The sequence below is a fragment of the Corvus cornix genome, chromosome Z, assembly GCF_000738735.6.
Source record: "Corvus cornix cornix isolate S_Up_H32 chromosome Z, ASM73873v5, whole genome shotgun sequence".
NCBI classification, from domain to species: Eukaryota; Metazoa; Chordata; class Aves; order Passeriformes; family Corvidae; genus Corvus; species Corvus cornix.
In genome coordinates this window covers 58,492,696-58,512,977 of record NC_046357.1, presented here as the reverse complement: position 1 = coordinate 58,512,977, position 20,282 = coordinate 58,492,696, and the positions used below count along the sequence as shown (strand labels likewise).

General features: G+C 40.2%; 1 protein-coding gene across 2 annotated transcripts in view; it reads right to left on the bottom strand.

Annotated features, from left to right (window-relative positions):
- Window positions 1–632: 632 nt before the first annotated feature.
- The window catches only part of BNC2 (basonuclin 2), a 349,580-nt gene continuing 329,930 nt past the window's right edge, over window positions 633–20,282 (bottom strand). Inside the window, exon 6 of one of the 2 annotated variants that reach the window (XM_019281985.1) lies at window positions 633–852. In XM_019281985.1, coding sequence (XP_019137530.1) covers window positions 837–852 — 16 coding nt within the window. In that variant the 3' untranslated portion in view covers window positions 633–836. Of the gene's footprint in view, window positions 853–15,134; window positions 17,695–20,282 lie in introns of those variants that run through there. The other variant, XM_019281977.3, reaches the window with a different exon arrangement.

Here is a 20,282-nt window from a genome sequence, read left to right as displayed (position 1 = left end):
CTACCTCTTGAACTACTGAGCAAATAAGGAAAGAAAATTAAAGAATAAAAAATGTAAGCAGTGATAGGGTGAGATCAATAAACTGTGGATTGCTAGCACTGAGTAAGCTTGACTAATCTTCTGCATATTGCATGTTGAGTTAACTTGCAAGAGAAATATGTTCCCTCTTATTGTCCTGTGTCTCATTGTGGGAAAGGAAGCAGGGACTGCAAATTAAAATACCCTTGATTTAGATTCTGTAGGGAATGCCCAGGAGTTCTTCCTATATTGCCACATGCTAGGAATTGAACTGTCTACACCCTTACAATGTAGTGAGAATATTTGATTATTGTTTTCAGCCTGTGACTTCTTTTGTGCTATTCACCCCCACCACCTCCAACAAAATGGTCACTAAGGATGCTCTTCTGAGTAGCATCGGCACAGGACTCTGCTGTTTCAGAGGCAGAACAGACTCTGCTGTTTCTTCTACAGGGCAGAAGGTGAAAGGTGCCTGAATAGTAACCCAAGTAATACTATACAACATGCTGGCATAAGACTTCTGTGGAATTCCTGAGCTGAAATACACTGCACTGAGGATTATTCACTGGGTACATACGGGGCTAAGAGGAGCTCAGACAGAAGTGGGCAACTAATGAAAAATAATTATGTTTATCGACATATTTGCATTACATGAGTTTTACACAAATAATGAGAAGTCTCTGAATCACCAGTCCAGGGAATGTACTACTCTTAGGATGGCTTCTTTTCTTCCACCATTAAAAATTTTACTTGGGCTAATGCTGGTGATCATCACTTTCCCCAAATCATGGAACAAGGTAGTAAGGTTGGAGGTCTCTTCAGTCCCAGGGGAACCTATAAAAGAAGTTAAGAGCAAGAATTAAAAGAAAAATGCCTGACAGGTTATTAATTTTATGTTCAGGTAGTAAGTTTATATATTTGACTACCAGAGTGACAATGGATCTAAGTTTGTGATGCACCAGGCCCACAGGCGAAAGCAAATAAAATTTAAGCAACAGAAGAAAACTCACAGGAATAGACTATTTAGCATACATGTGGAGTTGTAGTTCTCATTCTAGTGCATACAAAGCTAGAAAGGTCCTTTTCTTCTGATGTACAGGTATGACAGTGAAGGAAGTGAGAAATACCACAGACTTCAGTGTAATTACTCAGATGGGAACCTATGTTTACAGTCCCACTTGGAAGGATCAAATTAGTAAATTGGAATTTCCCATCTACAGGAATTGTAGACCGCACACTATATATATGGTGCTGATAGTCAGTTATGAAATAGGCTGTACTTTTTCCTGCTTTCTGAAAGGAGGAAATTATGCTTGAGACAGAAAACTCATTCAAACTCTGCTTGTAAGGCCATTTTCAGCAAATGGTGTCTACTTACACTTTATTTCTAAGCTCTCTCATGTCAAAAATCACCAGTTTGTCACAAAGGGGAACTGTAAAGGGCAGCTGAAGAAATTAAAAAATCTGTGTGCTGGATTTACTTATGTTTGCATAAGAATAGGCTACTTTTTAATCTCTTGAGCTTCCAAAGGAAATACTTGTGAGGGTCAAAAGAGAGTAATTTAATTACCTCAGAGATTCACAAGAAATTAGGCTTCAGTGATGCCTAGGATTGGTTAAATTAATAGGGAATATGCTTCAGTCAGAATGTTTGACAGTTATGCAATGAATTTCTGGTGCCAGTGCATTTCCAATAGCTTCAGTAGGGTCAAGATTTAGCTCATGTTAGCTGTGAACCCAAGATGATTATTGAATGTGTTGATTCAGGCTACTGTTAGTGTCCTAGAAGAGGACAGCATACCGAGGCCAATTCCATCTGCCAGTGTATAGGGAGCTACAATTCCAAACCAGTCAAATGGAAACAATATAAAATAATGAATATAGTAACATTTGATTGAGCATTGGGATTTTTTTAATTTAATTTTTTGGGGATTTTGGTGTTTGGTTTGAAGATTTTCTTTGGGTTTTTGTGGTGTTATGAGTTTTTATTGTTATTATTATTTTAAAAATTGCTTCACAGCAATTTTTAATGTCCTGGGAAGTATAATGTTCAAAAGGAAGACCATGGTAATAAATTAAAAGAAAAGGCCGTGTAAAAGCCTGAGAAATACACAAATTCTGATCTCTGAGGACAAAGCATACCTAGTGCTATGAAACAAGTTTTCTATGGATTTACTCCAATATAATGTGAACCAAAGTATAACCATTTGTTTTATCATAAGCCTAAAACCAGATCACTTTACTTTGACACCTAGTTTTGGCTGCAACTGCACATGCATGTAGCCACACACATGCACTCACATTCTCTTCAACAGCCTTTCAGCCGTGCCACAGAGCAGTATGGTCTCTCTTGGATAAGCTGTGTTAAATTAAAATTAAACATCTCCAAGCTTTGTGCTCAGCCTCCCCTTGTGAATGTTCTGCTGTGGGTGTGCAGGGGGTTAATATCACAAATGTTCCACAGGAGGTTAGTGGGATTCAGTTTCAGCTAACATTTATTTTGCCAGCTCCTGTTCACTTTCATCTCTGCTCATGAACACTATTATCTTGTTTGTAATAATATATATAGATCACTGCAGCTGCGCTCTGCAAAATTCTTCCATTTTTTGAACTTTGCAAAAAATAAAATTAAAAAAAATTTCTTGAACTGTTTTAGCATTACTGACCCACCTTCCTAGGCTGGTTTCATACAAATTGTAAGCAAAACTTTCATTAAGAGTGGACTATCATGTTTCTGGTATAATCTCACAGCCAATGTAGTTTTTGTCTTTTCACTCAAGTATAATTGTCAACTGTTTTTTTTTTTAAAAGGAGTAGGTTACTTCAGCTTCTCTGCTTTTTGTCTGGTCCTATTGTTAGTTTCCTGTTGCAGGCATTACCTTTGACACACGTATGACGTGCAGCAGGTCATCACACTGTGCCTGAACTGTTCTGTCACTTGCTCAGGAGATTGCCAGCAAAAATATTGGTATCTATAGTCTTACATAGCACTTTTCCTATCTTGCAAACCTACAGCTTCAGGTCCTGGAATCACTGGTGTTAATAACTGACAAACACTGGAAGGGCTATCAGAGTGTTTGACATGTCCTTTCACAAACTTACAGGAGCATGCTAAGTGGCATGTTTTTCCATAGACGTGATGTAAACTCAGTAATATTTGTACTTTAAAATCCAAACAGCCTAAAGAAGGAAATGGGTGTTTTTGAACAACCTGTGCAGTATAGATACATTGAAAAGCAAATGGAAGACTGTAAAGATGCAGGACCAGACTTGAATTTACACCAAAATTTTGAGCAGAAAAGACTCTTGTCTATGTTTTCTATGGTCTGATCCCATGGCTTCTCCCTAGAAAGACACACAAAGCAAACTCTTAGCTGTAAGTTCTTAATGTTTACCTATCTTCCTATTACTACAGTCCAGTTTACAATGGAACTATTATGCCAGAAACTGAATGGTGTGATACAATAATTGACTTCCTTATCAGTTTCAGTCTTTCTCCTCTTCAAGAAACAGAAGTCATTGAATGACTAGGTCATAACTCTATTCTGCTTTTCTCATTTTGAGACAGAAAAGGCAGACTAACTTTCAAAGCCCCTACTCTGGGCTTTCAAAAAGGCAAAGCATAAAAGAAAGAATAGAAAAGGAAACAAAAAGGAAATGAAATGGAGATTTAAGTGGTTAGGCCTTGTGCTCAGCAGTCCTCAAGATCAAACTCACTCCTCTCCATGCAGCAGCTGGTATCAATGATCTTGCATTGTTCAAACAAGTTCCAGCATTTAGGGAGCTGGGATACTGCCTTCTACTGCACTTCTGTAGAGGCTGCCTCTCTGGTTGCAACTGAAGTGTGCCTTTGAGAAGCAGCTTTGCATTACTTTGACGAAACCAGATATCACCTATCCTTGAGGTTTAAAAAAAGGTAGTAAGGGGAAAGAGACAGTAATCTCTCTTAGGCCTCTGCTGCTATCACTCTCCCTTTATATTTCATTTAGAGCACAACGTGAACAAAGGAGTGTTAGACATGCACAGTGTAATGAAAATCCATGACTTGACCATGCATTCATAATTATTTTATAAATAAATGGCTTCTAGAGAGCCACATCTGTCTCTTCCCACAGAGTGCATGTCTTTCATTAATGTATTACAGGCTGAATGAAGCCAGCCTGAATGCTTTGCTTGCATCTTCCTCTTCCTCTCCATCATTGTTCATGGATAGGTTTTTGTGGTTCGGAGAGAGCTGCATGCCCCACACGTCTCTGCAGGACTGATGGCTCGTCAATAACATTAGCCAGCATTATGGGCTGCATTGGTGTAGAACAGAATCAATATGGCCAAGTAAAAAGTCTAATCAGTTGACATGACCATCTTCAGCAGAGCTTATGTTACAAGAAATGAGTTTTCTTAAGGAATCAGCATCAGCACTGGTTATTCACCCCACACCAAGAACACTTGACAAAGATTTATTATTTCTTGTTTTGTTAGCTCTGCCACTTAAGCTGGCAATAGTGAAATAATAATTCAGATGAATATTCAAAAGAATAATAAAGACTGGACTCTGCAAACACTGCCCACATTTTCCTGAGAAGCTGAAAAGAGTCTCTGCACATTTTGCAATGTGGAAGGGAAGTAGTGTCACTAGGAAATAAGATTAGTTTAGGGGCTCGGATACAGGGATACATGCCCTTTGTCTGACTGGGTTGCCTTTGGTTTTCTCACCCCCTTTTTTTTTACTGAAGGGACAGGTTCAGCTCTCACTTTTACTTGTACAAATTGAAGTCATTTAACTGAAAATATGATTTTTCCAGGTTTCTATCAGCGTAAGTGAAAGCAGACTTTGGCAGTCATGCCTATGGCAATGTACATATCTTAAAACAAGTTTCTCACTGATGCATAGCTTCATCTATGTGGTAATTATGGAGCTGTTTTACAATCAACTCCCTTTCTCTTCCTGCTCACCCCTCTGCATGCAGATTCACCCATAACACGAGACCAACAGGGGTGCAGCTATCAGATATTTCACTTTTATGAACTCTGCTGATCATCTGTTCTCATTTGTCCAGTCATCTGAGGGAAACCCTGCTCAATCAAGTGAAGGTAAAGCATTAGTGAAATCATTAGTGCAGCATGGGCAGGTTAATAGGCCCATGCCTGAGCCATTTTTTTGCAGGCAACCTCCCGCCTACATCAGAGATACTTCAGCAGCGTTATTTCCTAACAGGTAAAAGAAAGTAATTGCATTTTGGAGGCAAATAGCTTGTTTGTGAATGGGCAAATGGACATGTTAACTACTCCCATCCCACTTTGTTAGAATGAAATAGCTAGGAAATTCTCATTAAAAAAAAAAAATTAAAAAAATCTTGAAACGGGTTAAGTGCCTGTTCAAATTAAATACATAATTAGAGGAAGTTAAAAGACCAATCCCATAGAGGCCTTTGCAGACTGGACATGAGGACAGGAACAGAAAATTTGATTAAGGCTTTTCTGCCACTGGTAGGAAAGTCTTGATGCTTACTGACCAGTCTGTGCTACTTACACACTTATGCCAGTTTGGTGTGACAAATCTGTTTACCTACTGGGCAGTGGTACACCTTCACTCTCAGGGTTACTTGTGCACTCAATACTGTCACTGGCAGTGAGCGGTTACCCTGCCAAATTTCATCTAATTTTATCCCTCCAAGGCACATACAGAGACATACATACTCTCTACTGATTTCATCACAGGGGGAACATTGTTCTGGGTTTTTAATATTAGAATAGTAACTATGGATTTCGGTCAGAATGGTAACTATGGGTTTCAGTCAAAATGGAGGCCTACAGCAATGAGCACAGATAATACAAGTTCTTCATCCCCAGGAGTCAGTGTCAAGTGCACATCAATATCGAACTAGTTTCTCAGTTGCAGAATTCACCGTCAAGTTTCCAGTAATGTTGATTGTTGAATATAAGACCCAGCAAAAAAAGCTATGTGGGAAAAATTAGCCCAGGATCTGTGTGTTTTGTGACTGTCTTTTTTGTTGCTGCATGAAGAAAACTAAGGGGCTTTTTAACCAATTTAGATTCTGAACATAAAGTTGGTTAGGTTTTCCTCTCTTTTTTTTTTTTAAATGGGAATCCTGCTGCAGAATATTAATACTGTAAGTTTAATTTAAACGGTTTATTAAAGTAAAAAAAAAAGAAGAAGAGTCAATTTTTTTAAGATTCTACCATTTATAGTGATTCAACGGAATATTCTACTCTCAGAGCCCCAGGATCTTGGTATGTAACATCCTCATTTGTGTTAATGGAAACTTTACCTCTTTGAATTCATGAGGACTGATAAGTTTCACCAGGCACACAGGCTCTGTATAAATAAGCAGCACACAGCAAACATACTCTTTTAAAAGGATTATCACTTTGACAGCTATTCAGTTGGGGTGGCTTTTTCAGTCCCCTGGAATTCCCAGCTTGCCCTCTTAACTACACAGAAGGTAAATCTGTATAATACTTCACAGCTGCCTTTACTGGGACCTGACACTGAGCTTACTGGATGTGCTTTCCTGGTACAAAGCACCTCGTCAAGTTTCCTGCTCTGGATGCAGTGAACACAGCTGATGAGCTGTCTTATTAAAAGTTATGAGGAAAGGATGTTCACTCCATTACTTTCTGAACTACTGGATACACACAGTGAAGCTGCTGAGCCAGTCAGTCCCTCAGAGTCATTCCTTCACATAGAGTCTGCATTCTAACATTTAATATCACATTGCTCCTGTGGTGGCCACCATCAGATTTTAATTTTTTGTTTTGTCTTGTTTTGTTTGTGCTGGCATTTTTTGTTCTGATAGCCTTACCATGATATTCCCTCATCACAGCAGACCAAAATTGAGCCTTGCTGTCCTGCTGGCACTAAGCACACTGACAAACCTCCCAAGAGTTTTAAGCTGGGACTTGGTCATCCCTCTGCCTGTAGGGATCGGATCAGGGCCAGGATCCAGACCTCCCTGCACCCTGCCTACTTCAAAAGGAAAGGGCAGGGCACTGTCATGCTTGTTGGGGAGCCAATCCCTGAGAGCTAGAGGGAGGATAACACACAAGGGGCTGCACACAAGAGGGTTGTTGAGATACAGGTGGTCAAGGACACCAAAGGTGGGTATACTGCAAGGAAAGCTGAGGTGTCAGGCTACTGTATTCCTGCCCAGGTTCCTATTGAGGGTGAGCCTGGGAGAAGGGGAACAGGGACAGAGCTACAGCAAGGAGCAGCTAAGAGAGAGATGTCTGGGCCATAAGCAGAGCTGAGAGAGGGCTAAGCTGCTCCAGAAAAGCTGGGTTGAAAAAAAAAACAACCCTCCTTTTGAAGGAGATGATACAACAGGTACTGCAATCATGGTTCAGTGGGCCAGTTTCAGTAATGCCATGTACGGAGTATACACCCACTACCTTCCTGTCAGTAAAAGAATAAGCTATTTTCTCAAGTAGTTCAGGTAAAAGCCGCAAACAATTTTTTTCCTCCACCACCTGCCTTGGAAAACTGCTGGCACTTGGACTGGAAGAACACAATTAAAAGATGCAGTAAAAATTGACAAATCCTGGTATGGGGAGCTGAAAATACATTACAATTCCAATAGAACTATAAATGAAAAAACCCTAAATTAAATAAATCTTGCACAATTATAGATTAAAATATGTTTGGCTTTTATGACTTAGCATATACAGGCCTCGATTCTTGAAATCATTGCTCAGACTATGTGGCTTGCATAGGGATACAATAATAAAAAAATTACCTGCTGCTGTAATGCTATGTAGGGGTGACATGGGAAGGTGGACCAGCATTTTGTTGGTTTTCTGGCTGTTGGTTAAAACTCCTTCATGGGCCCTGCTCTCTGTGCAAAATTGTGGCCATATAGATTCAGTAACAGCTAGCAGTGTCAATAATGGACTCAATAATGAGTAGAAAAGAAACCCAACCCAATAACAACAAAACCTCTGGGGGAGCATTAGCAGCAATTGCTGTCAGCCAATCTTGGGAAACTGCCAGTCTTCCCTGATGGCAGCCTGTCAGCCACAGGCTGCAGAAGGATGCTGGGCTGGGTGAGCTATGAGTTGGGAAACCTTGAAAGTGTCAGGCTTGGTGGATGGCAATGTGCAACTCTACCAGAGCTCAGAAGAGCTGGATTTGGTGGCTCAGATCTACCCAGGAAGCTGTGGGATTTGGAGAGAGGTGGTGGTAGAAGAGGCAGATGTCCCTCCTTCCTTTGCCCCCTGCTTGCCCCAGCTCATGGCAGTGGGTCTTCAGTGTGAGTGCAGAGTGCTGTCTTCTGCTTTTGGATGATAAGCAGGGATCAAATCATTTTCAATAGCTACCTCTTCAGCTGCCAGGCCACAATAGCCTAAGGAGCTGTCAATTCCTTCTTGAGAAAGGTGGGAACCACCTGAATGACTCTGATGTGACTGGCCCCAGACGTCCGCTGTGCTGAACTGATGGTGTCCAGAGCTCCCTGGGCTTTCTGGATCTGTGGATGGCTGCCTAAGCCCTCACTACAGCGGAGCAAATAGCTTTACCACACCACTCCTCAGAAGAGGAGGGCTGAACCTTAACACAGAAACAAAAAAAACACAGACCAGGAAAATAATTTTTCTTTACAAAGTCATTCAGGGCATGGTTTCCATCAGGCAAATAGCTCTGTGAGAATTAACTCAAAGTCTATTTTCCCCAAGGTGTAAATACTGTGTTGGAGAGTAGCATAAAGGAAGGTTGTTCCCCTCCCTGCAGCCATTCCCAGGGTCAATACCTCTCTTTCTTTTCCTGTCTCTTACTACTCACGCCTACCATCTTGGAGTTTCTAGCTTTTGAATAAATTTGGTTGAAATAGGTGTGTGCATTCATATTACTGAGGAGGAGAAGTGCATCCAGGCAGACCCAGATGCATGCAGTCAGATGGTGTAACGCTCATTTCCTTATGAAATTAGGTTAGAAATAAAATAGCAGTCTATTTTTTCAGGGCTTCCTGTTCTCAGTTTCTCCTACTTGCTTTGAAAATTATGGTAGCTTAAAATAACCTCTGTGCTGTATCTAGAAATTTTCGTGTTATGCTTTTTTTGGATATTTTCTCTAAAAGGTCTCCTGATTTAAAATTTAGCATGTGAATATGATCTTTTTTTCTCCTCCAACAACTGTTTTCTAGGAGGTCTGAAGCTGATTATATTGGGATTGTGATTACTTAGTGGCTTGACTAAAGCTATTTCACAAGTCAGCACTGATGTGTTACTGTGAATTAAGATGAGAAGTTTTCTCATTTTATGTTTTATGGAAAGAGCCATTCTAAAATACAAGAGTTCAATGTGTTCAAAAATTCTTCTGAGAACTTGCCTTAACATGATATATGACTGTATTTAGCAAGCTCTTTAGTCATGCATTATTTTTGTTTTATTAGACATAGTTGACCCTTTGATCTTGGTAAATTAACACTTTTACTGATCCAGAGGCTGTGAGTCTAACTCTTGTGCTTGTTGACACTGTTTTTTTGTTACCTGGCATTTTTAATTATGCAAATTTTTGCTATAGCTTATTCATTTCAAATATGTTCGTAGAATTAATTCCCTGACATCCTCTTTGTGACTTAACAGCTTGCTCTGACTATTCTCTATGGCTTAGCTTTTGTAGCTTGCAAGAGGGTAACACAAGGTTCACATGCATTTTCACAATTTACCTCCTTCTAGAAATGTCTACTTTGGGGTCTTGGACACTGCGAGAAGGAAAAAAAAAAAGAAAAAATACTATTGTAAAGCTTTTTCTGAGTTGTGACCAGCTTAAGGAAAACACTAAGTTTTCAGGATTGAATTAAGTGGATTTGTAGAGAAACTTAAAAAAACTGTACACTCCTTGGCCAGAATTCCTGTAAGCCAATATGAAAAGCATATATACCATAATGAAATTCTCCAGTTGCAGTTTACATTTAATTCATGTAGCATTTATCACTGGAATCAGTGGACATTGGCTGCTGTAGCACGTCAAGAGTTTGACCATTGTTATTCTGATCTTAATTACAAGACCAGGGCTAGGATATAGAGTAGAGTTTCCTACCAGCCCCCAGGCGTGTCAAATTGATTAGAGCCTTTCTTCACCAGGCTGGGTTGAACACACCCAGGCCAAAATGGAGCTCAGTGAGTGTAAAGTTATGTGAGCGGACGCCAGAGGCCGTGGGAACAGGACGGAAAATTTTACACAGCAATGTTTTACATCTTGTAAAATAACAGAGCAGCTAGAAAATGACTTTTCAAAACACAAATTTCAAACTCCGTCTTTTTTCAAGTCAGAGAAGATATATCAGACAATCTGCGATATCAAATATCTGATTTGATACCTCCCAGTACCTTTCCCAAATCATCAGCAAAGGAATGTTGTAATATTATTCATCCCCAATGAGAGAATATCTATCTGAAGTATATTCCACTGCAAGACAGCTCCTGTGAAACACTTAGGTCAGGACTTCTAACGAGTACAGTCTTTGTGGAAGTCCTTTGCTTTAGATATCTTAATTCTAAAATTTCACAAAACTATGGTGCAGTAACATTCTGCAATAATTTTGCTACAGAGGATTAAAACGTATTGGACAAATTAAATTAAATGCTCTAACCAAGAAAACTTTCAGTGATCTTAAAATGTATTATTCAAAAGGGTAAAGATAGGAAGGAGAGTGAGCTGCATAAAAATGTCACCTTGGAAAGAAAGAAAAAAGATCTCATATAGCAAAGATACTTTTACTGACCCAAGAAAGGGCTGATAAGGAACAGAAATTACCGTCAGATATGGTAAAACTGTAGATATTTCTTTTAGACATGAGAAAATGAGTTGGCAAGATGAACGCATTTAGTGTGTACTGTGGTACAGATGGGAATACCAAAGGGCCTTGAATATATCCTCGTAACAGTCTGTTTACTTAGTTAAACACCACTGGGTATAGATGAAATAACATGGGAAGGAAGTCCAACCCCTGCTTTTGGAGATAACCATATTTTAAATCTTCTCATAAACTGATTCTCTATCATCTAGCTAGTTCTCATTTTGGCCTCTTTTGCTGATATTGGAGCACTGATCCAGAATGTCTGTGCTCCAGCATTTAAGCTTGTTTCCGCTTTCCAGCATAAAATTATATATAAATACTAGTTAGCATACACAGTTTTGCTTTTTCTCTAGTGTTTACACTCTGCTCCATTGTCATATGTTTTTATAGCGCAATCATTTGTCTCTTTGAGCTCTCGTTTATTTGGCTATGGAAAACAAGTTCTCTGAGGTTACCATTATAAAAGCGCCTATTTTATTCTCTTCAAGCACATACAGACTTTCTTTGAATTTTTCTTTCTTCTCTATGGGCAGCTGAGCTATTCGCAGTGCTGTAAATGGGTTTGGGGAAGTAGCCCTGGTGCTGTCCAGACACTCATGAAAATGACTCATCTCATAAATTCTGGAATACATTTGATCAAGAAAGCCTCTGTATTTAATCAGAAAGAATCTTGGTGTTTTTGCTTGGTCTCACTTTATTTATCCAGTGGAAGTGGATTTTACTATTTGCTTTTATTTTGCAAAGCTTGAGTCAGTTTGACTTCTGGCAAGTTCCTAAGACTTCTAAAACATGCATTTTGGGCTTGCCAGTTTGGTCTTTGCAAATTCCTTTTAGGCTTTTTTTCTTATTACTAACAATCCTTTTGACACATACTGGTAGGTGATATTTTCTCTAGCTACTTATACAGTGTTTAGGAATGGAGCTAAAAATGGGGATGTGGATCCTACATCAGTAGCACACTGCTCTCAAGAACTTGCCTTGAGAAAGCAATCCCAAGCAGTGCAGGAAATTCCAAAAGGGGCATTTGATGAGTTACATGTGGCATAACACTCAGATTGCTTAAATCTCTTGGGAAGCCAGCATTTGGGACTAGTCCTCCACTGGGATTCGTTAGCAGTTCAATGGCATTACATTCACAGGGTATTTTGCTGAACTTTCTGTTGGTTGTTGTGGGAGGATTGGCAGAGAATTGCTGAGAGAGTGGAAATCTAGCTGAAGAACTAGAGCAACATAAAAGCTATAATGGGATTTTCTTTATTTTTTTTGCTAGTGACTGGACATTGCCACCTGAAAGCAGGGCTGTTCTGTGTACTGGGATCCTATGGAGACCACAACATACATGCAGCACCTTGGCTCTGCCACGACAGACAGGACTGTAAGCAGCAATGCTTATTTGGTCTGACTGTCATTTTGTGTTCTTTACAGAGAGGTTTCAGCTAAAGGTCACGGGAGAGCCACTGTATATTTTTCTTTCAAATAAAATCAATTGAAGGACCTAGAACACAATAAGTTATGTTCAGGACTGAACTTCCATGTATTCCCATTGGAGACCTCTCAATGTGAACTAGCACTGTTGGGAAATATCTCCAGCTACCCCAGTTAATCAATATCTGTTCATTATACTGTCTCTGATGAATATGGGTAAGGATTGGATAAGCATGAGTCAGGTGACTTAAAAATAACTGTGCCTCACATAAGATCAATAGAAGGAGGTTTTTTTCAGTATCACTTCAGGCAAACTAATGTACCTTTTATCCTCCTCTCTTCTTACCATCCCTTGCTCATTGTTAGTATACCAACATCAGTGCAGGATTGGCTTTATTAAATTAGTAACCCTTAATCTATTGTCATACTGTCAACTTGCAGGGTATGAGCAAGCAGACAGCAAGTTTCAAGTGGCCCAGTGTGCTTCAAAGGGCTCTTTTTCAAGCAGTTACCTCAGAACTGTGCCAAAAGAAGTCTTTCTGGGTACCTGCTAATATCTCTCCTCTGAGTATGAAAACCTTATGCTAGAAAAAAAATTGGTTTAGGGGAATTCATGCCAATTATAGATGTGTCATGACAGATTAAAATATTATAATTGTGTTTGGCTTCCATGCAGAACCACATTAACACATCTATGACATTTAATAACGCAGGAGGATAACCACATGCCTCAACAAAGGTTGACTTTCCCCCAAAGTTGCTTAACTTTTTTTCTCCCTTCCTGACTCCTTTTCCTGCCTTCTGAAATAAGCAGCTGTATATTCTTGCACTACTTTGGGGGAAAAAAAGAAAGGAAAAGTAAGGAAAAAAAGAAATGGGGTAAAAAGACAAAAAATACAGGAGACAATATGTAAGAGGAGAAGGAGAAGGAGAAAGAAGGAGAAGGAGAAGGAGAAGGAGAAGGAGAAGGAGAAGGAGAAGGAAGGAAACATGAAGAGCAGGGATAAAAAAGAAAAGAGGGAAGGGAAGAGAAGGGAAGGGAAGGAAGGGAAGGGAAGGGAAGGGAAGGGAAGGGAAGGGAAGGGAAGGGAAGGGAAGGGAAGGGAAGGGAAGGGAAGGGAAGGGAAGGGAAGGGAAGGGAAGGGAAGGGAAGGGAAGGGAAGGGAAGGGAAGGGAAGGGAAGGGAAGGGAAGGGAAGGGAAGGGAAGGGAAGGGAAAAGGGTGGCATGTAAATTAAAGACATGAAGCTGACAACTGCAAGTCAGTAATGGATTAAAGGCATTCAGCTCATTATTGAGCTGTTTATGTCAGGCTGATTAAAAACAAGCAAATGAAATAAACATGCTCAAGACTTTATTTAGTGGACCTGTGGCAGACATCTTGTATCCTCATAGCTCATGACTCTCAAATCATAAACTAAATTTAACCTATGAAGCAGTTGGATCAGAAGGCGAAGTCCTGTTTTTAGAGCTCAATGTTTTGCAGAAAAATGGCTCTTGGTTGTGCTTGGAGGCCTGAAAAAGAAAAGACCTTAGGAAAATCCTAAATCCATCAGAGAGTATGTATTACTGACCAATAATTTTCCTCAGACTTACAGTTCACAGTGCTTAGCAAATTCTGGTTATTTGACCTTCACATCCCTTTCTTCCCCCACCCCCACATTCAGCTGGTGAGTCCAGTTGCCTCCATTTTGCTGATCAGGAAATGTGAGACAACCAAAAAAGTCTTATCGAGTCTTGTCAAACACTGAGCAGGCTGTTTCCAGTCGATCTAATACTTTAGTGAGGGCTCATTTGCAACCAGATATCCATTCCCATTGAGTCAAACAGGACTGTACATGCTTGAAGTTTAGCACATACCCACCCGCTTTGAGGCATCACCACCCGAGTGCTCAGCATTTCGTGGTGCTTAACAAGCTGAGTTTTATTTTGCTCTTCTCTTGTAGAATGAATATGAATCATATTGGAACACTTTGTCTTGGACATGCTTGTAATATGACCTTTTAGTCTCTATGAGCACAGAGCAATGGACAAAACTGTCCCATTTTGAGAGACTACTTTGTTTCCTTTATTGATAAGAAGTGCAGTATGTAGAAAATTACTAGCACCATAAGAGCTCCGGCTAAACCAAAAGCATTTACCCCAGAAGAATCTTGCTCACATTTTCCCAGCTGACACAGATGTGCCTTAGCAGCAAAACAAGATTTCTCAACAAAAGGAAGTATTCTGCCCTGCAAATGGGTTTTCAAAACATCTCCCTGCACTACACCCTCTTCTAGTCAGCATGGAGCACAAAGCCAATCCCAAGGACTCAAAGTTGAAGCCTTTGGTGATAAATTTTTGTAGTAAAGTCCAGATTTACAGATAAAGTTTGGTGGGGAAATACATTTGGCCCTGTCAAAGCATGAGAAAATTCTTACCCAACCATTGAGATTAGTGAGCTGTGTACCTCTGCTTTGAGAAGCAAAAAGAGGACTGAGCTAGGATACCAAGTCAGAGTTGGGCAAGACCTTCCATTTCTTCATCTGTCAGACATACTCAAGTGTAAGCAATGTCCATCTTAAGGGTTTTTTGCAGGCAGTGGGGTGACTAAATTAGTGAGGCTGTAGGTTTCTGGATGCCACACTAAGTATGATATTTCTAAGGAAATGTGTACTAGCTAGGGGGCAAAACAATTATCTCCCTTCCAAAAGGATTTAACCTATTCAATTTCTGGGAAGTGTGCAAAGCTCTTAAATGTAGTTTGCAGCTTTCAAACTACAAGAGGCCATGTGCAAACTTTGCGGGTGAGTGTCTTTCTGTGACCATATGTCTTTCCATGGCAATGTGTATTGCTCGAATCAGTAAAGAGTGAAGAAATTAAAGACAGACAAAAAGATCAGTGACTGATAAATCTTTAATATAAAAATTGTACAAGAATTTTGATACAAATTACAAGAGGTATTTGGACAAAGTATGAGTAAAACTCCATTTATATCCCCAAAACCTTATGCATTTTATGCAAAAGACATATTGTAGGACAGTTACAGTACAGAAAATACAAGAAAAGAAATGTCAAATTAAATCAGGACTTTTAATTCCCTCAGATTACTAATGGAAAAAAAACTTGTTTAGACTACATACAATATTTATGAAGCTACTAATGTCACGGTTATTAGAGCAACATGATGAAAATTTTCGTATCCCCTTGTACGGCTATTCCATAGTGCATGCTTTGGTTCTGCAGGCAGGACAGCAGAGCATTCATGTTTTGCTCACATTGAGATCAAACAGTGAAAATGAAAAGCCTCCTCTACTCCAAACAGAGAAAGACCTTTGTAAAAATGTCCATCAGGCCTTGACTCCACTCTTTCCTGTGCCTGGCTGGGGTACCCCAGGAACATGTCTTGACAAAGTCCGCTGGAACAAGCCCAGCTTTACCAGCCATCAGCAAGCTCTCCATTCTCTACACAGCAGCCCCCTTGCTGCTGTTGGTGCATCGCTGGTTGGCACAGGGGGTTGCAGCCAGGCTGTGAGAGTCCTCCCATGCCTACTGAGAAAGGGGTTTCCAGGCCTTATGCCTCTGTGACTGAACAAAATGCCAGACCCCTAAGAACTTCCAAATACACTAAGCTTTAAATCCAGTTTATCTCAGTTTACATCTCCACATGAACCTCCCACTCAGGTACCTATCTTTCCAGTTCAGGAGAACTGAAACACAGCAGACAGCTATATAGGAAATCACTGTGTTTCACCTTCTGTGTTAAAAGCTGTTAAAATATCAACTGTGACAGTGAGCAAGAGCCTTCAGTCAAACAGTGAAACTTCAAACCACTTCAACCATCCCTGCAATGAGTTATTTGTATAGATACAAACAGGTCACAGTGAACTGCTTGTGATAAATAAAAGTGTGTGGAATTTCAGCCAGGGTAAATTTTGATTGTGTTCAGGTTCAGATAAACTTATTTGCATACCTGTTGCAGATACATTGCACTGGAACACAGATCACTCTTATAAACTGGAGGACAGGCAGGAGGCATGAACTGAGAACACAAATGCTGCCCATCAAAAACCAGCCATATTCTGGGAAAGGAGCCCCATATGATATAGGAACCAAAGTTTGCACAAGAAAAAGCAGCATGCTGAATTTAGTGTTTTTAAATAGCTAAATGAAACACACACATGTAACAGTGGCCATTTTATTCATCTTGCCACTTTACAAACAGTAACCATTTTCACAGATGGAATGCATAAAACTTTCCGAAATGAAGAACACTAGGAGGATGTGTTACTTTTCTGAGAGAATTTTAATGAGACACTCTCTTGGAATGAGAGGAGAAGGGGTGGTAAAGAAAATGGGAAAATTAAAGACAATGGCTGAAGGTTGTCCAAGGGTTTGTTAAAAAAAAACTTAAAAAAAAATTTCAAATGTAAAAGTATAATTGAAAAATAATGAATAAATCCGCCTTTGTACAGCTTAGGTATCCCTATTTATTCTGTAGGTCGCCCAGTAAACTAAGAAGAACATCCTTAGAATCACAGTTCATGTGTCAACTGTACCACTTCACAGGTGTAACTGGGGGGGATGCATTCTGCCCCAACAATAACAGGAGGTGGTGAGGGGATGGGGATGTGAAAACGTCTTGATCTGGATGTAATGACTGCATAATGCTCTCACACTCAGGCATGGACGCGTGCACACATGACTGCCACTGGTGTGCCAGAGCTGCGGTTCATAGCCTCTTGCGCTTTGTGGCAGAAGTGGACAGGTTGTGATTAACTATTGATGAGTTTGCCATCCTAACTGTGCATTATCCTCTGATCATTCTCAACCTTTTGTTTGACAATGGATGCCTTATAAAATCTTTATGCATCACTTAGCTAGTCTTGCTCTCTCTTTCTTCTCTAGAAACAGAATTGCCCTGGATGCTTTTCTTAATTTTCCAAAAATATTTGTCTCAAAAGGTTTGAAGGGAGCAATGTACAAAATCTGTAGAACACCAGAAAAATCTCTCTACACATTAGACATTTGCTCACTCAGGCTTCCTGTACTTTTAAGTGCATGAGGAAATATATATATACACCTATGTAAGTGTGATGGAAATTATATAATTTTGTGCACTTGTAATCTTCATTTTAAGGCTCCTTGTTCCGTGTCTGTTTCTCCTTTCTCTGTCTGTCACACTCACACTCACACACATATTCACAAACACACACAAAGGACACAAATTATTTCTTCGATCAGAAAGTCCTCAGTTTCCACAAACAGCCTTGGAAATGGTACAGCAAGAAAGGCTGCCCAAGCTCATCATCGCAGGTCAGCTCATCCGGCTGCTTCAACCTCCGTCAGTGCCATGTACACATGGAGTTGACAGGGGAGCAGAGTCTGGGCTCAGCCTTTAGACTTCTCATACAAACAGGCCTCAGGAATTTGTCTGCTGGTTTCACCCTTGTAGCTTCTGATGAACTCGGAAGGAAAAGGAGGGAAAAGATCAGTGACCTTTGACTGGTAAAAGACCTTAGCATATTTATGGTGGGCACCATCACCTCTGTTGCAGCAAACATCAAATTACCACATAGTGCTGTTGACAGCATTAGCATCTGGAACAAGCAAAGAGGTGCTGTAGCCAACCAATGCCATGAATTGATCCAAGGATATGAAAAACAACAAACTTCAAAATGTTTGTGTTTACGTCTCTTGGTCTTGGGCTTTGTCTGAAACCCATCTTTGACTTTTTGGTGCTGCACTGGCTGCCAGCACTGTTCAACTCACAGTGCTCAATGCTCACAGGTACACCCAGGACTGGTGTTACAATCTTGGCATGTGAATGCTCTGGACCCTGCAAGGAAAGCATGCTTCAGCAGCTGCTCTGCCTACTTGAATTTTCAACTGCTATGCAGCAGTCAGAAAGCATACAATTAAGAGGAAGGGGAGTGCCCGAAGCCAGGTACACTGGCCTTCATGGACTTAAAATTTCTTAAAATATAGCATGTGCTCTCAAGTTACTTCACTGTGAAACTTGCTCTCTTCTGATGGCCCTATCTGAGAAGCACTTCTGTAGCCTGTACTTTTAGCAGTGTTCTTGCAAATGAAGGTATAAATCAGAAAAAGCCCCTCCTTCCATGAGGACATCAGATTGTGTCTCAGGTATGTTTTTCTAACACTTTACAGAAGTTCACACTGACCTCAGCAGGAGATGCTCCTATCACAATAGAATAGGATATAGGGAATTGGCATTCATGATAGGAATCCAAGAAGATGAGATTGCTCTGAAATTTGCCCAGGGATGGGCTAAACCAGTTAAAAAAATAAACTGCACATCCTGTTTGGCACTGAACCTATTCAGCAAGACATGTAGCAAATTCAAACAACTATTTCTAGCAGGCACAGTATGGCTTATGCCAATGCACAGCAATTAGTTGCTACATAAGCAGACAAAAGTGCCATTACAGACAGTATTTCTCAGCTGACCTTTTGCTAAGAAGCCATCTTATTACTGTCTACCTGATAGCTCGATAGAGCAGCCAGTGGCAGCCTTGGGCTTCCCAAAGACAAATCAAAGTGCTCCAGATGGGACTTCCCTTCACTCAGTGCAGATGTGGGTGCATGCTTGTATGTGTGTGTGTCTGCGTGCGTGTGTGTGTGTGCTAGGGGCTGGGGAGGAAAGCCTGGTTCTTATACTCAATTTTGCCTTCACAGGGGATAAACAGGCAATTACACATCCTTTTATATTTGATGGCCAAGTGCTGAACTTGAAAGCACACTATTAGTTTGTGTCCCTTCAGGGCCAGTGCAATAAGTAGCCAGGAGAGCTGGGGCTAAGGAAGAGAGGGTGTTGTCTGCTGTTAGTGTGACAGTCTTGTCAGCAGCATTCACATTACTGGAAGGTAATAAAGTGACAAGTAAGTTATTAGAAAGATATGAGGTGAAATTGAACTGAAGCTTCTTTCTGCTCAGCTCAGTTTTTTTCCTGCTTTGTAATGGGCCACTATTTGTTACAAAACAAGCCTTGTCTTGAGATCTTATATAAAAAAAGAAATATTTATTCTTTGCAGGAAAGGTCACATGAATTTACAACATCACACTTTAAAGGAAAGGAATGGGAAAATAGTTTCATGACAACTACAGCTGCTATTTAAAAAAACACAGTGTCATCATAATGAACAATAATACTGGCAAAAGTCAGAGGACTTGTCAAAAACATGTCCATTTTTTAACCCTTTGGTGGTCCAGAACCGTTTTCATTTAAGTGTCAGTGCCAAACATAACAGCAACAGTATTGGGATATACATGATCAATACCTTGATCAAAAAATCAAAGCTGTCATTCAATATCATGACTTGAACAGAGAACACAAGCCACACAAGACTGGTTAACTACAGACTCAAGATAATACTACTTATGTAAAATAGTTGCTGCTTCACACTGTTACAGCCATTTTAAAGGCAGTGATAATGCTGCAATGTTGGCAGGAAGAGACAGAAACCATGAGACTGGAACAGACATGTATTTGGGCAAACATGTGGGTGAAAGGTTCAGTCCATCATATGATGTTGCTCTGTTCCTGAAGGAGAAATGGGTATGGAAAAGAGTTCCTTTTATGTCCCTACAGAACGGGAGGAAAAAGCCCAACTCATCATGTGGCAACAGCAGGATATGTTGATGCTTATCTAGCAAAGTAGCACTACAGTCACTGTTTTGTTGAGTTACTATAGCAGCAAAGTCTTTTTCTTATGTCACTACATAAGAAAAAAAAAACAAAACTAAGAAGGGACTGAAATATACCAGCTGCCAGCATGTGTCTGCCACTCACCTTTTCCCCACAGAGAACTCCTGCTGCCTCCTTGCCCTTAGTACAGACACCTTTGCTTCTCTTTTGAAATAAAAAGAGTAATTCTGTTAACCCAAAGAGAAAAGTGACAAAAATATTTTGGGGACTGAAGAAGAAGTAACAGTTCTGTTTACGTACGTGGCAAAAAACTTACAGGAGCATGTGTGCACTCCTTGACGATACATTTTCCCTTCCTCAATATTTACTCTGCCACC